Source organism: Lactuca saligna, chromosome 5 (assembly GCF_052625555.1).
Source record: "Lactuca saligna cultivar CGN05327 chromosome 5, ASM5262555v1, whole genome shotgun sequence".
In the NCBI taxonomy this organism is placed as follows: domain Eukaryota; kingdom Viridiplantae; phylum Streptophyta; class Magnoliopsida; order Asterales; family Asteraceae; genus Lactuca; species Lactuca saligna.
In genome coordinates, this window is record NC_136421.1 from 271,937,031 (window position 1) to 271,957,859 (window position 20,829).

A 20,829-nucleotide genomic window follows, 5' to 3' on the forward strand; every position below is an offset into this window, starting at 1 on the left:
ATCTTGTATTATTGCATCCTTAAAAGCCATAATCTACCCTCGAATGTGGAAAATTTAGATCAACGGTATAATCTGAATTTGACTATATTAGCATGATTTGGAGCCGTTAACAAGGGTTTATGATTGTCTTATAAAGAAGAAAGAGCGTGAGAAGGAGCAATGGAGCATACTGATACAGCTATACCATCCACTATCACCCTCAAAACCCTCTTTTTTTTTTTTTTTTTTTTCTCTCTCTCTCTCTCTCTTTCATTTCCAAACCAAACCCTATTTGATCCGATCGGCTGTAGATACTGAACAGTGAATCCGACTCCTTTTCTCACTCTTAATAAAATAATCATAATTTTCAACATAAAATCCCCAAGAAAAGGGAGAAATTGGTTTCTATATATGTCCACTTCCAATCCCATCATAAACTCTCTCTCTCTCTCTCTCTCTCTCTCTCTCTCTGCTACTTTTGAGCTCTTCTTTACACAACCGCCTTGTGTTTGTATAAATGTCTGAATGAGCACTATCTGTGTTTCGCATACAAACATTAATATACATACAAAACAATCCAAAAGGTCATAAATCGTCCGGATTTTTGTACCTTTAAGAGCTGGGTTTCGGAGATGGAGACTTAATAAGGTAAAACCGAAGTGTTTATTTTGTTTTCGTTCTTATAAAAACACAATTTTTTTTTTTTCTTTTTCGTTGGCATTGATTTCTGGATCTGGGAATTGATGCGTTTTTGTTAATCCTAATTTATTTGTCCTTACATGTGCTGACAGATCCGTTTAGAAAAGAGAATAAAAGGAAGTTTTTTATCTGAAATCGAAGAAAATGTCGGGTCAAAAACAAGCAGAGGATTCGATAATCTCATCTAATTTCAACGAAAACGAACATGAAGGAGGAGGGAAAGCAGAAGGCGTCGAAGAAGAAGATCACTCGGTTTTCTCCATGAAAAATGCTCTTTGGCATGGAGGCTCTTCTTGGGATGCTTGGTTTAGTTGCTCTTCAAATCAAGTAATTAAACAACAAGATTCCCAATCAAAAAAAAAAAAAACATTTCTTTTTCATGAATCTTGAATGTACAACTATTTATGCAGGTGGCACAAGTTCTGTTAACACTACCATACTCTTTTTCTCAACTGGGTATGGTTTCAGGAATTGTTCTTCAAGTCTTCTATGGTCTTCTCGGAAGCTGGACAGCTTATCTCATCAGCGTTCTTTACATCGAGTACAGAAGCCGAAAAGAGAAAGAAGGAATCAGCTTCAAAAACCATGTCATACAGGTTCATCTTAATTTTCTAATATAATAATAACACAATTACCATATTGCAATATAACTATTCAAACATGATTTGACTAATTATTAAAACCGTTTGACATTTTTCTTTCTAGTTAAACGTCAAAAAAAAAAATCATTTTCACATTAATCCGTATAAATACAATCTTTTCAGTAACAAAACACAAATTATTTAATTAATATTAATATAATTCATGTGTTGTATTGGTGTAGTGGTTTGAAGTTCTTGATGGATTATTGGGACCTTACTGGAAAGCAATAGGACTGGCTTTCAACTGCACTTTTCTTCTGTTTGGTTCCGTCATACAACTCATCGCTTGTGCAAGGTTTGTTTTTGACCTCAAATATATAAAATTATAATTAAAAAAAAAATTAAAAAATTGACTGTTATTTTGTTTTTGTGTAAAAATGTTAGTAATATATACTACATAAACGACCATTTGGACAAAAGGACATGGACATATATATTTGGAGCATGTTGCGCAACCACGGTGTTCATTCCATCTTTCCACAACTACAGAATTTGGTCTTTTCTTGGTCTTGGCATGACCACTTACACCGCGTGGTATATGACCATTGCAGCTATAATTCATGGCCAGGTATTTTTTTAATTTATTTATAACATTAAATATTTTATTATAACGTTAGATAAAATGAAAATGAAAATGAAAATAAGTTATACTATATATAGAAAGTAAGATCAAGATCTCGCATATGGGATTTCTTTAAATGGAAAGGACTTACAGTTACAGGCGAACATGATAATTACAGGTTGATGGGGTTCAACACTCTGGTCCGAAAAAGCTGGTCTTGTATTTCACCGGCGCCACAAACATACTGTACACATTTGGTGGACATGCGGTTACTGTGTAAGCTTTAATGACTTGTACATTTCGGATTAGTAGTTGTACGTTGTTTTGGATAAGTCGAAAAGAAATATATGTAAAAAGAAAATGGTTTTGGTTTATAAAATGTGAAACTTTTTAATCGTTGAAAAGCCACACTTTCTTGGTTTCCTTCTTCTACGCGGCTTCTGTTTGCAGCTTTTGCCGGCCACCTTGGTTAATGAGCCTGAAAAAGACTGTATAATGCAACAAAAAAATGTGTATTAAATATTTAAAGATTAATTAGTTTTTTAAGATACTTTTATTATTTTATTCTATTTAGATTCATATTACATTAAAACTATTAAGGTGGTGGTGGACCTACGTTCACAATAATTTAAGCATCTCATATCTCATCCCATGTTTTAGAGAAAAAGGTTGGCTTGCAATGAATTTTGATTGAAAGCGGTGCACATGGAGGGGAGTGGACTTCCCATCCCAATTATTAATAATGAATCTGAGGGCATTATCGTCATTTAACTTATTGTTGGATCCGATGTTCATACTTCATACCCCAAAAAAAATCCTTCATGTTTTTGGCATTTGAATCATTAGATTTGCCTATTTTCTATATAGCGCGAAATACGACTTATATCGGATTTTCCTTTTTAAAAGATACCTTTTATAATTAACCATGATACTAAGGGTATTCATGTCTTTTGTACAATCGACATTCATTGTTTCGAGTATAATGCAAAATATAGTACAACTTGCTGTACTTTGTACTTTGTTTAATCATGCGTAACAAACGGGACCTGCATATTAAATAGATATATACTTGTTTAATTCTTTTAATTGATCTGATTTAAATTTTAATACAGGGAAATAATGCATGCGATGTGGAAACCCCGAAAGTTCAAGTATATTTACCTAATTGCCACTCTGTATGTTTTCACGTTAACACTCCCGTCAGCTACCGCGGTTTATTGGGCGTTTGGTGACGAGCTTCTCAACCACTCAAACGCTTTCTCTCTCCTTCCCAAGACACGTTGGCGTGATACCGCCGTCATTCTAATGCTCATTCATCAGGTCAAAGTCAAACTAATTAAATCACAAAAAATAAAAGTACACAGATATACCGATATAACCAGATAACTGATAACTGACTGAGATATGATGTGGAACAGTTTATTACGTTTGGATTTGCCTGCACGCCGTTATATTTTGTGTGGGAGAAGGTGATTGGGATGCATGACACAAAGAGCATATGTTTACGGGCACTTGCAAGGCTGCCCGTGGTCATACCAATTTGGTTCTTGGCCATCATCTTCCCCTTTTTTGGGCCTATCAATTCTGCAGTCGGTGCACTCTTGGTCAGTTTCACAGTCTACATTATCCCTGCCCTTGCCCATATGCTCACTTATCGAAAGGCATCAGCTCGACAGGTAGAATTATTTTCAATAAATAAATTTATAGATAAACATAATAACAGTATAAAATTTCCAATAATGGAGTGGAATAATAGTGTTAGTAATAAATGCGAGTTGGAACTATCCTGTAAATTTGCAAAAGAAATCAAAAGGACCTATTTTCATAAAAACTTTTCCTAATTCAACAGATATTTTTGTTCCCAAAAAAGTCGCATTTAAGTTACTTTCTTCAGTGGCACGTCGTAATTACCTTGCTATCAAAGGGGCAGAATGGTCACTACCAGCATTAAAGTGTCACTGGTTGTATAGTTTCTTTCTCAACCAATATTCTGATTTGGACTTGTCCATGATTTTTTTTTATCTAAAGTAGTTAAATTTATATAATCAATATGGGATTACTTTTGATATGCACATATAGATTGTTTATAATAGAGATTCGTTTCTTTACTTGGAGAATATATTTTTTTGAACTTATTTTTTGCTTATTTACCGTAAAATTGATAATTAGGCACATATAAAATGAGAGATTTACCATATAATTAAAAAGAAAAAAGGTACAATTGCATTTAAGGCTAGATTTGGAAATATTGGTAGACTAGGACTAGATTGGTCACAAGTCTTTTTCCATTTAGTTATATGCTACAGTCCCACTGTTGTATTATGTCCGAAATGAGCTGCCCAAATGTTGACATCGTACTTTATTCCCTCAACTATATCCAAAATGTCAAAAACAGTCCCTCAACCTTAACTTTTCGTGAAATTATTTGTAGAATGCTGCGGAAAAACCTCCTCGCTTCATACCAAGTTGGGCGGCTATGTATGCGGTCAACCTATTTATCGTGGTTTGGGTTTTTGTGGTTGGGTTCGGGTTTGGTGGATGGGCCAGTGTCACCAACTTTGTCAGACAGGTCGATACGTTTGGGTTATTTGCTAAGTGTTATCAGTGTAAACCTGCAGTGCCACCTCCACAACACCATTGAGTTGACTCGGAATCGAAGTGACTGAGTTTACTCAGGACTCAAGTATTGTATTGTACATGGGATTTTTTTCCCGATATATGTGTTGGCTTGCTTCTTCTTCTTTTTTGATTTTTGGTTTATATTTTATTTAATTTTTTTTGAAAAGGATCTAGCTAGTAGATTAAAGATAGTGTGTTGAATTGTGATGATTCCTTTGCTTAGAAAAAGCATAGGACTCATTTAAATCATATATATGCTTAGTACTTTATTCCACCTTTGTTGTTGGATAGCTATCAATTGAATATATTAAGATGCTTGTTCCTAGCAATGTCATGATTACTTCCCATGTTTCCAAAGTAAAGCCAAATACATGCATGTTTATCCAAATAACTATAAGATAAATTTCTACAAACGAGATATCACTTTGAGCATTCTTTTTCTTATTTTTAAACGTTTATGATTTACTTTTCCATATAAGATCATTAGTTAACTATTAAAATGACTATGTATAAGATTATACAGTTATATCACGTAGACATTAAAATCTCAACTTAAAAAGATGATATATAAAAGATATGTCTACCCAACATGAACAAGGGGATGTTACTTTTTTTTTTTTTTTTTGGTAAAATGATTTATACATAAAGCATGTTTTTTATTTCTTCAGTGAGTCGGATTGAAAAGCAACTGGTTTTATCTAAAACCAAAAGGGTGGTTTATAGTTAGATAGATAGGTATGTGAATGGGTTAAATGGTAATAGCAAATCGGCGAAGAGGAAAAATGAGGATATGGTGGGACTGAGACTTGAATAATAGTGAAAAGAGACCAAGCTAATAAATGCGATATGGGCGAAAGAAGAGCAAGATGTTGACCCTTAATTGAGACTGCACATGGCCGCACGTTTCATCATCTCCTTGTCACGTGCCATGCTTTTACTCTCCTCTCTCATTGACTTTCATTCTCATTTCAACTTCTCAACTCACACTCACACATGCTCCTCCTACTCTTTCCCTACTTTTCTTTTTCCTCTTGGTCTATTTATTTATTTTCTTTTTACCTTTTTTTTTTTTTTTTTGTCTGTTTTAAATTTTGAAATTTTATTATAAAGATGGTTAGGTTCGAACTGGATTAATTGTCAAGATCTAAAACTGTTTTCTTTATTGGTTAACAGGACATTTAATATTTTGTTTAATAGTTAATATGTTAATATCATAAGATAAACAGCCATAACGCCATGTTCACAAATATTTTTCTTGTAATGGTACATGACAAAATATACTTAATTATAATGCATGGTAACTTGAGAAAAAAATGTTCCGGTGTTAGTTATTTTGCAAAAAGAAAGTTAGTTATCTAGGTATCACATTAATATATTTTTTTAATAAAAAATAAAATGAACTCTTTTAATGCAGGATCTAATGCAAATAATGAGTTGACTGCTCTAAAGATTTGTTGGAGTGAAGACTGAAGTCTCAAATTGAATTGTCAAATCTCATAGACATTGTCAGATCTTATATTAACAACAATTATATAAATACAATATTCTACATTGATCCCCATACACTATACGATATGGAAAGAAAAAGGGTATTATCATTGCGGTTCAACAAACTTTCGTATATTGGTTTAAATGGTCCATCGTGATTATTTTTTACATTTGAGGGGCACGTACTTGTGCTTTACCGTTTGAAAATGTCATTTTACCCATTTTAACCGGTATTCTTGCCTAGTCACTTGCCAAGTAAGTAGGTTAATGAATACATATAACCCGGTGAGTCAACATAGACTCACTAATGAGTCGACTCAATGATAGCCTCACCCATTTTAGGGCTTGTTTCCCACGTTGTTTAAAGATCATTATCTTGCCACTTCCTCTTCCATTATCATTATCAATGTTCATGTTATCTCCAGATGGATCGTCAACATCGGAGGATTCTATGGTAATCGATGTCATTGATTCGTGTTCCACTACTCCTCACCTATTGTCGGACACTAGTCTATTTTGTTATTCATCTTCTCAATCCTCTGAAATCGATATCCACATTTCCAGAGGTAGATTCCCAGAGACACAAGATCATGTTGCTAACTCTGCTCTAGATGACCAAATCGCACTCGGCGTTCTCGACATGTTACCTCCATTACTCCATGTTCTACACTCCGGCTCCGATAGTCCCCGCCATGACTTTGCCTTAGCTCTTTGCCCCTAATCTCTCGTTTAAAGAAATCGCTTAAGTGTTTCTACATGGTGAACTTCAATCAATTATTTCTCGTAACAGAATATGATTTTGGTTTGATTTAGGACATTAGGTTATGTTTGATTTTGTCGATTCTATATTTTGGTTTTGATTTAGGACTTTAGGATATGTTTGATTTTGTCGATTCTATCTATATCAGAACTCATTATTGGTTGTTATTAATCGATTCGTTGATTATGATAGCAAGATCGTGATTCGTGGTTTGGGTATATATGGTTGATCGTAACTTGGTTGTGGTGAAGCCAATATGGATGAAGCAAGCAGAAGAGGCAAAAATAAAGAGCGAAGCTCAGAAAGACACAACGGCTAAAGCTGCCTTCGAGGCTACCTTCAAGGACGTTGAGAAGAATCGAAAGCCTGCTCCTTTATCAGAGATGCTCCTTTACCAGATAATGATGGTGATGAAAAGGAAGACCTGACTAGCAAGCCTATTGAGAGCCAGGGTTGCAAATCTGGTTTTGTTTCGGGTGAATTTGGTGTTTGATTTGTTGATTTTAAGGGATAACGAAGATAGTATGAATATGCTATCAAGGAATCAATGGGAGAGAACAATGGCTTTTAGATTTTTCACCACCGACATAGTAGAGCTTGGAGTTCGATTCTATTGCGTACAAAGAAAAAAAGGTAGAGGTTCTTGAAGTGTTTATAGCGTTTGTTGATCCTTAATTTAACTTAGGTGAAAGAGAAAGAGTTTTGAATTTCTATGAAAGATAGAGAGTTTTAAAGGTTTAGATTTAATACGAAAAATCCACGTGGATAACATATGGGCGCCACATGGACCATTCAGTTGACCAAATGCCACGTGGCATATCAAAACTGATGATTAGGAAGGGGTTCACCGGGTGACCCCTTCATATTTTTGATAATGACCTTTTGAAACGGTAAAACATAAGTACGTACCCCTATAAGGCAAAAAAAATTCACGAGGGACCTTTTAAACCAATATACTAAACATTGTTGGACTACAATGACAATAACCCAAAGAAAAATAAGTATACCTACATTTTATTACTTTAGATAGGGGGGGGGGGGGGCAATTTGGAGAGGTTTCCAAGGCTCAAACTACTCCGAAAGTCCATAAATAATTGTATAGGATGTATAAGCAGAAAGGTCACATGAAAGAGACACATATGACCGATATCAATATGTTCTTTAGTAAAATGTAAATCTATTTACACATGTTTGTTTCATTTGTGTTGGAGTGAGTTAGAAACTAAGTGCATGAAACTAACAGTATTACATAAAACAATGGTAGCATAAGATGACAACTGAACTCAAGTAAGAGGTTCTAAAACTAAGTCACTTATATAACAACATTGACCATACACGAGTACTCACAAATATACGACATGTTGGTGTTTCAAAGACCAAGAAATGAAGTTACCACCAAGATAAACAAAGAACATGTAAGTGAACCGACATGTCTAAGGACAATCATCCCACTCAACATCTAAATATCAAACCAAATGATCAACATGACAAGGACACTAATGAAGACCATGGAATAATATATTATTGTTAGGGCCAAGATCTTCAACCAAATTCAGAATCTCGGATCTTTAAAGATCTTTTAGGATCCCAAACCATTCTCATGATCCTAACTATTGTTATTATTATTTCCTAACATTCTTAACGGTCATATTCTATTTGTTTTTCTCACATGTGTAGAAACAATCAATATGAAACTCGTTCTTAATGAATAATCACTTCAACTAGGCTTAAGACCCATGAATACCAATTCAAACAACATGTGTATGCTTATTTAATAGGATCCCGCAAATATCAGACTTACTGTTACTTAGTCTAAACTATAAATACACATGTATTACACACACATTAGCTTTACTACTACACTTGTACTCGTAATATCATCATCATCTCTGTAATCTTATATTGAAATCCATAAAAAAACAAGGCAGATGATCATTATCACCTCCAAGGGTTTTATGTTGTAGATCCTATGAAGGATCAAGGTCTTTCCTTTTAATTCATTTGTCTCATTTTGATTACTATTCGACATTTGCATTGCCTCAAACACCACAGCCTCTCATACACCTTGGTTAAATATTATTTGATCATTTTTTTACCAAAAAAATTTGGCGCATACCGTGGGGGAGTGGTGTTCACAATCGTTCGAGAATCATATCTACCCAACCAATCTTATCCTCTTCCTCCCTTCTTCCCATTTCCTCTAAAAACCTTCCACCACCTCCAAGCGGAGCTCCCAAGAATACTTAAAAGGCACCGGAAAAAAAAACCTCTTCGGTCACTACGTAAGGATTTCAGGATCCTCCTGTAGTGATTTTCAACAACGAGCACTTCTCTATGATGAAGAGACTAGGACGGCAAGTTACTCAACAGCAAGAGAACAATAAGACATTGCTAAAGGAAATAGAGAGAATGATCAAGGAGATCTACAAACCCCAAGAAGCAGCACCCTTAATCTTGCAACCCAAGATCCTAAACTTTGACAATACAGGATCCTTAGGAGACCACTGGGAGATAGGATCCTCAACGCCATCCCTGACTCCTGATTGGGGTGCAATTCCAAGCGAGCGAGCTCATGTGATACAGGAGCCTGATGAAACCTTCATCACTCCTAATAACAAGGATCCTGGTAACTTCGTGAATGATAATACTTTTAATACTAACTCTATGGATATTGATACAGGAATGAGCCCGATCATGACCAAGGAACTTCAACAGTTAAGATAGATGATCTCATGTGTGTCCGGAGTAGTCCAACATATACCGAAAGTTTCCCCAACAAGCCACAAGATCTCAAGATTTTCTCCCATGATTTGACACCAAAGTCCTAAATTACTTCCAAAATCCCAGTATAAAGCCCTATGACAGGACTATGGATCTGTCGCACAATATAGGAAAAGAATAGAGATCATCCCCATTCTAATACATTTGAAAGAATCTTGCCTATGTAAGGGTTTCGGTTCGACCCTCATAGGATCAACCTTAAAATGGCTTCTTAATGTTCATCCTTATTCTATTACTTCATTTTCTCACTTGGTTAATCTATTTAACAATAAATTTTCTTGTAGCAGAACATTCAAAAAGATTACTAGCGATCTGTTCCAGGTAGTTCAAGATCATAAGGAATCCCTTAGGGATTTTGTGAACAAGTTTGGTAAGGAAGCCCCGAGTATCCCCAACATCGATATGGAAACTACCATAGAATCCTTCAAAATGGGCTTAAAAAAGGACTCTCAGTTCTATGAGGACCTTCTGATGACTCTATGCAAAAGGATAGACAAAGTAAGAAGCAACGCACTAAGGTTCACAAGGCTCGAAGAAGACAAGGAGATCAAAAAGAGGAGCAACCCACCAAACTCATACGATAATCTCAATAGGAATGACAATTCCTCTTTCATAAGATCCTACAACTCTAAACCATATTCCAAACCTAATAATTATAGGGTTAATACCCTTGAAGATGAAGCGGAGGAAGAAGAATTTCAAAAGATGAATGACTATTGCTTTTATATGGATATTTCAGGTTTAATATTTTCTATGTAGAATCTTGGCAATAAAGCAAGATGGTCGAGAAAGGGAGAAAAGTCCACTAAATAGAAAGATAAATCCAAGTGGTGTGTACACCACGAGGACTTTGGTCACGTTACGGAAGATTGCATAGCCTTGAGGAAGGAGATCAGTTACCTACTCAGTAAAAGATATCTCAAAGAGATCTTTTGAAGAAGAAAAGAAAGATCCAAAGAGAAGAAACATGATCCTCAAAAGATCCTAGAAAAACCAGGATCCTCTCCTGCGGATGCCAATGTAATCAATGTTATCTCTGGAGGATTTGACATTTATTATACCTCTTATTCGAAAGCAAAAAGGCATGCCAAAGTTTCGAAAATAGAGAAAGAAGAAACGCCTTAGAAGAATACATCAATCACAAATGAGAAGGAAATCACCTTCAACAAAACAGATAGGTAGGACATCCAGGATCCCCATCACGATGGACTGGTAATCACCCTTTACATCACCAACCATTTTGTCAAAAGGATCCTTGTCGATAAAGGATCCTCAGTCAACATTATACTCTTTGACGCTTTAAAAAGAATGAACATTCCAGAGTCGAAAATAGTCAAAAGATCCTCATTACTAACAAGATTCAATGTCAAAAAAAGAACATGGTCAGCGAAATAAAGATGCCTATCTACATAGAGGGGTATATGAAACGATTATGTGTAATTTATACATTATCATCTTATAACGTTATATTAGGAAGGCCATGGATCCACGATATGAGGGCAATCCCATCAACGTACCTTGGGATGAGCATCGGAATCGGGTATCCGCTTTTAGAACTGAAACCTCCTTGGAACTGTCGGTTTTGGAATGGAAACCGCCTTAAGCAGTTCCAGTTCCGGTTCCTAAAGTTATGGAATCGCCTTAGGCGGTTCCGGTTCCGGTTCTTGTTTTTTCGGAACCGCTACCCGCTGGGTACCCGTCGGAACCAGTTTATATATATATATATATATATATATATATATATATATATATATATATATATATATATGTATGTATATATATGTGTGTGTGTGTGTTACTTATACCAGTTTAGAATATATTGGTATGATTTTTTCTGTCTTGGTCCGAATTGATTTGATTTGGATCGAACTAAATTGCAGTTTTATCGACAAAAGTTAACAAAATTAATGTAACCGGGTTACCCGCTCTTGGAACCGGAACCGCTGGTTCCGGGACTAGTTCCAAACATTTAAGAACTGCCTTGAGCGGTTCCGGTTCCGGTTCTAACTTTCAAGGAACCGCCGGTTCCGGTTCTAGTTCTCGCCAAATGAGGCCGGTACCCGCCTATGCTCATCCCTAAACGTACCATCAATGTGTGAAGATGCCCATTTCATGGGGGACAGTGAAGATCATAGGTAACCAACAATAATCCAAGGGGTCCTACAAGACCTCGATGAAGACTTCCATAGTCCCACGACAAGCATAACAATTAAAGCAAAGGGTACGAGATGTATTAGAAGCCAAAGAGAAAGATACAAAAGAAGTGCCCCTTGAACTTAAGGATCCCAATATGAAGATAATCATAGGATCCTCACTGCCAAATAACATAGAGAAAATATAATAAAGTTCCTGAAAGAAAGAAGGAAAACCTTCGCATGGAAACATGACGACATGACATGTGTAGACAAAAATATTATAACTAATCAACTTAACATTGATCCTTCTTTTAGACCCATACATAAAAAATGGAATTTTGTGCCCGAGAGGAATCAGATCATCTAAGAAGAAGTAGAAAAACTTCTTAAAACAATGATGATTAAGGAGGTCAAGTTCCCAAGATGGCTAGCCAATATGGTTGTCAAATAAAATAAGAATGGTAAATGGAGAGTATGTGTGGACCATACGGATCTTAACATGGCTTTCCCTAAGGATCCTTTCCCCATGCTGCACATAGATTCCATGATAGATGCTATGGATGGCCATGAACTATTAACATTCATGGATGCATAGTCGGGATTCCAACAAATTCAAATGGAACCATCTGACCAAGAAGATATCGCATTCATAACCCCCAACAAGTATATATTGCTATACTGCTATGCGCTTTGGTCTCAAAATACAGTTGCGACATACCAAAGACTAGTTAACCAGATGTTCAAGGACAAAATGGGGGACACCATGGAAGTCTACATCAGTGACTTGTTAGTCAAGTCAAATAAAGTTGAAGATCACCTCAAGGATCTTGATGAAGCCTTCAACATACTATACAAATACAACATGATGTTGAATCCCTCCAAATGCCATTTTAGAATGAAATTAGGAAAGTTAGTTGGATACATGGTGATTGAAAAAGGAATAAAATCAAGTCTGGAGAAAATACAGACCATCATCGATCTACAATCCCTATCCTCACACAAAGGATATACAAAGACTAACAAGAAGAGTAGCTGCCCTAAACATATTTATCTCAAGATCCTGAGAGAGGTGTAAACCTTTCTATGATATTTTGAAGAAAAACAAAAGGTTTGAGTGGGCCAAAGAGCACAAAGATGCTTTTCAAGAACTTAAAAACTACTTAAGTTCAACACCCTTGCTGGTTAAACCTCTAGATGGAGAGACACTCCTTCTATACCTCTTAGTATCCTCTAAAGCTACAAGTATTGTTCTACACAAGGACCTTAATGGGGACCAACATCACATCTACTATGTAAGTAAAAGTCTCTTGGATCCTAAGACCAGATACTCCCATACTGAAAAATAATAATCACATTAGCAACTGCTTCCATAAAGTTAAGACACTATTTTGAAACATATAGTATACATGCAAGAACTAATTAACCCATTAAGAATGTTATGAAAAATCCAGAGTTGTCAGGTAGTATGGAAAAATGGTCGGTAAAGCTAAGCACATATAACATCAAATATGAACCGAGATCAGTAATAAAATCACAAGCACTAGCAAACTTTGTGGCTAATTTCAATGATGATCTACAACCTGAAGCAGAATTAGAAAGCAAGGAACTCCAAAAAGAAGAAAACATGGGAAGATGGATAATATTCATTGATGGATCTTCCAACTTCAAAGGAACAAGCCTAGGGATCATACTAAAATTTCCACATAAGGACATCATACCATAGGGAGTCAGGTGTGAATTCGATGCAACCAACAACGAGGCTGAATACAAAGCACTAATTATGGGACTACTGTTGGCCAATGATCTTCAAATTAAGGATCTTCAGGTATTTGTTGATTCCTTATTATTAACTAAATATTTTAATGGATCCTATGCATTGAAAGGTGGAAGACTAGCACTGTACCTCCATATCCTCAAAAATTAACCTCCGAATTCGAAGCTCTTAGCCTAAGTCAAGTTCCCAGGGAAGAAAACGTCGAAGCATACACATTAGCCAACCTAGGATCTTCTCTCAGGATGTCTCCAGAAATCAAGATCCATATAACCCATATATGAATCCCAGCAATAGAAGATCCCTCCAACAAACCAAATAATCCTAATGACCACGATCAAGCAACCAACATAGTAGCAATCTAAGACCCTGATCCCCGATCGTTCCCTTAAGATCCTAACCATCAGGATCCCGACATCTGGGATCCTCCCTAATATTCAAAATCCTGGACCCAACCCATCGTAGAGTATCTCCCATTTGATATGATTCCAAGAGAAGAGAAAATTGATAGTATGTTCCGAATGAGGGTCTCACATTTCGTGATGATCTAATGGAAGTTATACAAGAAATCTATGGTTGGTCCATACTTGAGATGCTTGGAAATTCATGAAGTTACCGAAGTACTAAAGGATGTACATGAAGGAGATTATGGTAGCTAGGGCATATCCTTTTTATTTAAAACATTCATGACAGGGTACTACTGGCCAACGATGAAAAAAGATGCCTTATTATACGCAAAAAATGTGATGCTTGCCAAAGGAATTACAACATCCTCCATCAACCTACAGAACCATTACATCCTATCATTTCCCTTTGGCCATTCATGAAATGGGGAATGGATATAGTTGGAAAGTTACCAAAATCTCCTGGTGGAAAGGACTTCATGCTAGTGATGACATACTACTTCTCCAAATGGATACAGGCTAATGCCTTTATTCAAATACGAGACAATGAGGTAGTCTCATTTCTCAAACGTAATATCCTAACCAGGTTTAGGATGCATGCCGAGATCATATGTGATAATGAATCCTAATTCATAAGCAAAAGGATGAGGGACTTTTGAACGAGTTGGGGAATTAAAATGATAATGTCCACTCCTGTTCATCCTCAAGCTAATAGTCAAGCTGAATCCAACAACAAGATCATTTTCAAAAATTTTAAAAAGGTTAGGCGAGTAGAAAGGAAGATATGCAGAGGAGCTTCCTTTCGTCCTATGGGCAGATAGGACCACTTCAAAAATAGCCACCGACCAAACTCCATATTCCTTGGTGTTTGAAACAGAAGCATTGATCCCTACTGAAGTAGTGATTCCAACGGCGAGATACCAATAACAGGATCAAGTGAATAACAATAGGATACTAGCCCAGGATCTTGACACTATCGATGAACTCAGGGATCCTGGTAGGATCCGCATTGCTGCTAATCAACAAAGAATCACTAAAGCATATAATAAGAAGAATAAAGTAAAAAAGATTCCAAACTTGGTCCTTAGGAAGATATTCCAAAATGCCAAGGATCCTATTGTATATAAATTGGCACCTAAATAGCAAGTACCATATCTCATTGATTCAAAAGCAAGACAGGGGGCATATTGGCTAGCTACCCTTGAAGATCTTGGAATACCATACATCTAAAAACATACTTCATGTAAGTAGTATTAATCATTTTTCCACAAACTGAAGGTACACATTCTCTTCCCCTTACTTTTATCTAGTTTATTCATTTAATTTTTTCAAAAGACCATTATTGACTTAATCATTGGAGGGGCATTAGCCTAGCTAAAACTCACCCCAAGCTAATTTTTGCGACATACATGAATCTAAGGATCCTAATAACCACAAATAGTGACCGATCATCTCTCCTGCGCTTAAGGGTAGTTAATCTCCTCTAAGGTTTAAAGAGTTAATGACCTCTTTCACACGAAATAAGGTTTCTACACCTTGCTTGGACTCATGATATCTAACTATGGGATGCAAATAAAGGGATCATTTCACGCTTTAGTGACTTGGCAACCCTCTTATTTCTGAACATATGTTAAGATCCTAAAGTTAAAACCTAACGTTTATTAAATTATCATGTTATCCTAAGTTAGGATCCTCCCCAGTAAAATTATAAGGTTTATAACATTATCATGGTATCCTGATTTGGGATCCTCCCTAGTAAAATTATAAGGTTTATAACATTACCATGTTATATTTAGTGGGATACTCCCTAATTATTTTGGGATTTTCCCCTGTTATTATTAAAGTGGGATTTTCCCCGATTACAATGGGATTTTGCCTAGTTTTTGTTTATAATGGAATTTTCCCCAGTAGGGATCTTCCCCAATTATTTTCTAATCAGATTGAAAAGAAAAGTAACGATCCTCAAAGGTCTCTTAATAGGGATCCTTCTCTATGCAAATTCTAAAGATCATTTGGGATTATAACTTTAGACTTCTCCTAAATCAGAAGTTTACAAAACCCAAAGATCATCAAGTTTTATCTTTCCTTAAAGCTATTTTCCAATGTAGTTGTTAGGGGTAGGATCCTTGACTCATATTCAGGATCCTCAAATATTTCTAAAGCCTCCGGATCATTAAACATATCCTGAGATCCTGACTATTACCATTAATATTTCTAACACTTGTAATGACTATATTTTCTTTAATTTTCTCACATGTGCAGAGTGAGTCAACACAAGACCCATTCTTAACAGAGAATCATCTCAACCACGCAAAAGACTCGGAATACCAAGTCAAATAGCATTCATATGATGATTTTAGAGGATCCCGAGATTATCAAACTTCTTGTTATTAGCATTAGTTTATAAATATAACATGTAACTAACACACTACATACACACACTTAGCTCATATATAACAATTGTACTTGCATTCACACATTTATCTATGTATTCAACATTTTATATCAATAAAATCATCGAGGAAACTGATCATTATCACCTCCTATGGTTTTATATCGAAGATCCTATCCAGGATCAAGGTCTTTCCGTGTAACTGACTTGTGTCACTTCGATTGTCATTTATTACTTGATTAAACATGAACATGACAACCTCTCATACAATTTGGTTAGATTTTACCTAGTTGATATTTTGACCAAAACAATTTGGCGCCCACTGTGGAACCATGGTGATCATAATCGTTAGAGAATCATGTCTACCCAACCGATTTATCCTCTTCCTCAAATCCTCTCATTTCCTCTAAAAATATTCTTCCACCCCAGGCAGAGCTCCTAAGAAAACTTCTGACCCACCAAAGAAAATCACCTCTCAGATCGCCACCTAAGGATTTCAGGATCCTCCTGTGCTGATTTCCAATAATGAAATCTTCGCTATGATGAAGATACTGGAACAAAAAGTTAGTCAACAGTAGGAGGACAACATGACAATACTCAAGGAAATGGAGAGAATGAGGGCGGAGATCTATAAACCCTAAGGAACAACATCCTTGATCTTACAGCCCACGATCCTGAACTTCGACAATACAGAATCCTCTAGAAACCGCCAGGAGATAGGGTCCTCTATACCGACATCCGCAGAGGATGCAACTCCTAAAGAGAGAGATCATGTGATCTAGGATCTCGATGAAATCTTCGTTACGCCAAACATAAAGGATCATGGTAACTTCGTGAATAATAATGCTTGTAACACTAACTCTATGGACCTTGATACATGTTTAAGCCCACTAATGGCCAAATAACTCTAGCAGTTAAGACAAATGATCTCAAGCGTGTCTGGAGTGATCCAAACTATACCTGAAGTATCCCCCACAAGCCACAAGATCTCAAGATTTTCTTCCGTAACGGGGGATGATGTGACAACCATCAATTTTGGTCAAACAAAGTCAACAAAAGGCAACCAGGTCAACTGTACTCGTATTAGAATTTTAGGAGAAATGTGATATTCCCTAATTATTCTAATGTACTATTGACAAGTTATAAAACATAGTACCTCTCTTGTTGTCAATTATTGAATATAAACCCTAATTAGGGTTAGTAACGTAAAAAATCGATAATTCAATTATAAATTATTTGGGTATAAATAATATTCATAACACAATGTAGTGGAGTTCACAAACCTTATACTACATGAAAAATTCATAACAAAGGTTACATATACAAATGATCTGTGAATTGGTCACCAAATCCGACAAATTTTATAGCCTACTTAAACACTCAAATGTTAACAAAAAGAATTAGGAATTTATCCTAACTCTCATGTAAAGTGTTATTATTTTTGATGTTAGTGATTTTTATAATAATTTGAATTCAAATGATTCAAATTAAGTAAATATACACAAGATTACCATATTTTGTTTTATAAAAATCACTAACTTTTATAAAAATTACACATTTTTTTATATAAAAAAAACAAAAGAAACAATTTTTGTCTTATACGGTGACGACACATTTATTAAAGAAATAATATTTTAATCATATTCCAACCCTACACCCTACCTCCCCCACCCCCATACCCACCCCACCACATCCCCTCACCCTCCTCCTCCCCCTTTAAACATACCCCCCCCCCCCCCAATTATTCCACATTCTACATCTTCTTCCTTCTTCATCTCCATCATCAAGAACAAGGTCTCTTCTTCTCAAGATTTAATCTCCATAAGTTGGTTCTTGATCTTTTGGTAAGTTTTTCCTTACTAATATAGTGATTCGACACATATATATACTAGTTTTGTTATAATTACACATATTAATATATATTAATATCCATAGGGTAATTCAATCTTCAATTGTCTTCTAGTGTTATTAGCTTGAAAACCTTCATCTTCACCTCTTTATCCACCAAGAAAAACACTCAAGGTCATACCCCTCATTTTCATATTTATCCAAGTTTTAGGGGGGGGGGGGGGGGTACATGTAAACTTGTATAATAATACTAGTTGTTATACATGCTTTGTCTTCAAGATGTGTAAAAGTATTATTTACATGAAATAATGTTATTACCTAGTATTATGAGCATTTATGTGTGGTATGTTTTTTAAAATGCAAATCTATGAAAAATAAGTATAAACATGCTAGATGTTCTTGAGAAAAAGTCACAAAAACAAAACTATAAAAGCTATGGTTTTATGAACATAATATGACTTTTCTAGCAAAAATGGTTTTAATCAATTTATTACATCATTTTTGTGGGATACAAATCAAAATATTTTATTTTGGACATGTGTTATGAAACTAGTTAAAAATACCAATTATTTGGTTTTACAAAAAGAAAACCTAAAAACCCACCATTTTTATGTAAAAGTAGGGTTTTCTAACAAAAATGGTGATGACTAGGTTATGGTACCATTTTTGTGAGATTTGAGCTAAAATGTGTTGTTTTAAGCATATAAAGTTAGTTTGACTTAATCTCCACAAAAATGCAAAAAAATAAATTTTACCAAGTTATAACTCAATTTTTACCGTTTGATGACGTAAAAAGGGCCAAAACTAACAAATTGGCTTCACCCTACTAAATGTTCATATACTTGTGTTAGATGTAAATTATATGTTACTTAGGGACATCTAAACATGTTATCTTATATATATGTGAGTATATATAGGCACAACAAAACATTTATAATAAACTATAATATGTATAATTTATGGGTCATTGACACTATTTTACCATCTTGATACAATACGAGTAATTTTATAAAAGTATAATTTTTTTTTGCACTATGTAAATACTATGGAAAGGGGATATTTAAACTTACAAGGGTTTTAGTAAACTATACGTAAACTTGTTGAAACAATTATGTGAGACACAGTCTTCACTATACCTAACATAGTATACATTAAAGTCCTGAATTATAACCAGAATCTCGGTAAGAGAGTGTGGCACTTGTGTATAGATCTATATGTGACTGACATTCCCGCACTTAAGTTGCTAGCTACAGCTAGACCGACAGGTCTGAAGTGACAAATGTCTAACATTCTGACGCCTGAAGAACATCGTAGCTGGCCAACTTCGGTTTTAGCATGGTTGTAATAACTCACATGAGGGATCAACAGTACATTTGGTTTACGGGGTAACATGCGTTCAAATGGTTTTATATAAGAATAAAACTACATATTACTATTTTTAAGTATAGAAATACTTATACATTTTAGGTTTTAGGATTTTCAAGACTACAACTCATTTTTAAGAAAATATTGGATTTTCTGGAAACGTACACTATCATTTTACAAGGAAAAAGTTATAGATTTTTTTTACATACAAAAATCTTATAAACTCACCAACTTAATTGTTGACACTTTTCAAAACTACTTGTATTCTCAGGAAACTATTAAACACGTAACCACAAGACTTTTGAGGATGGGACCTCACGACATCATACTATTTATTTTTGTCATCATAATGTAATTGGTTTGAAACATACAAGACTAGGAAAAAATTTAACATTCTCAATTATATTATGATGGTTGTGTTTGCTTTGATCACTATTGTACATTATGTTGTGATATTGTTCATGAAAGTCATCCACCCCCAGACGTTTCTACCATCCTGGTTTTGGGGGTGTGACAATGAAGATGCTTTCAAGGAACATAAAAGATACCTAAGTTCAGCACACCAATTGGTAAAACCATTAGATGGAGAACCACTTATTCTCTACCTTTTAGTATCCTCAAAACGCAGTAAGTGCAGTCTTAGCTAAGGATCATAATGGGGACCAACATCCCATCTACTATATAAGTAAAAGAATCTTGGATTTTGTGGATTTTGAAAACTAAAAACCACACCGCAACACAAATTTTCGGTTCTTGAAAAACAGAAAACCTCACCATTGGTTTTTATTGCAGTTGCAGTTTGTGCGGTTTTTGCGGTTAATTTTAGTTGCGGTGCGGTTTGCTGTGTCATATTTATGGTTTATTCTGGGCTACAACTGTTCTTGGCCTTAGGGACTTATATTGTTAATGGGCTAAAGTTGTTCTCGGTGTAGGGGACAGTGATTTTGGTCAAGTGGGCTTAGGCCGTGATAAGGCTTTGTATTTGGTTTAAATATGTTTCAATCGAATATTTTGTTCTATTTGTTCCATTCATATTATATTCGGCTATGAGAAGTTTCATATGTACCAGATGATTATTTATAATAGTGTCGTGTGCATTTGAAGTTGTTTTTGTGTGTTTTTGAATCATTGCTTGATTAATATTCTGTATTCTTTAAGCAATTAAGATTGATATCGTATAGATTCATAGTTTTGGGACTTACAATTGGTATCAGAGTAATAACAGGTATCAATCGCTTTCAAGGACTTTGGAATTGTTTTTAGTTGATTTGGAAGAATTAGTTTAATCGAAAAACCTTGAAAATTTCGATTTTCATTGATAAATTTTCTTTTGTTGTTCGTGAAACTATTCTTGGTGTTCATCGTGAATTTTGGGCATATTCTTC

The 20,829-nt window shown here is 35.2% G+C and overlaps 1 protein-coding gene across 1 annotated transcript; it reads left to right on the forward strand.

Annotated features, from left to right (window-relative positions):
* The first annotated feature begins 223 nt into the window (after positions 1 to 223).
* Positions 224 to 4,829, forward strand: LOC145047829 (auxin transporter-like protein 2). The gene is made up of 9 exons (XM_078996192.1): positions 224 to 627; positions 771 to 1,005; positions 1,089 to 1,274; positions 1,502 to 1,614; positions 1,704 to 1,887; positions 2,060 to 2,157; positions 2,994 to 3,201; positions 3,300 to 3,557; positions 4,313 to 4,829. The coding sequence occupies exons 2-9, from the start codon at positions 823 to 825 to the stop codon at positions 4,520 to 4,522; spliced, it is 1,440 nt and encodes a 479-aa protein (XP_078852318.1). The 5' UTR covers positions 224 to 627; positions 771 to 822; the 3' UTR covers positions 4,523 to 4,829.
* Positions 4,830 to 20,829: the final 16,000 nt, after the last annotated feature.

What these genes read in the sequence shown, in the direction of transcription:
- LOC145047829 (XM_078996192.1), top strand. Translation starts at nt 823, where the DNA reads ATGTCGGGTCAAAAACAAGCAGAGGATTCGATAATCTCATCTAATTTC. An exon ending in TTAGTTGCTCTTCAAATCAA is followed by an intron (nt 1,006 to 1,088) that starts GTAATTAAACAA and finishes CTATTTATGCAG; the next exon opens with GTGGCACAAGTTCTGTTAAC. An exon ending in TCAAAAACCATGTCATACAG is followed by an intron (nt 1,275 to 1,501) that starts GTTCATCTTAAT and finishes GTATTGGTGTAG; the next exon opens with TGGTTTGAAGTTCTTGATGG.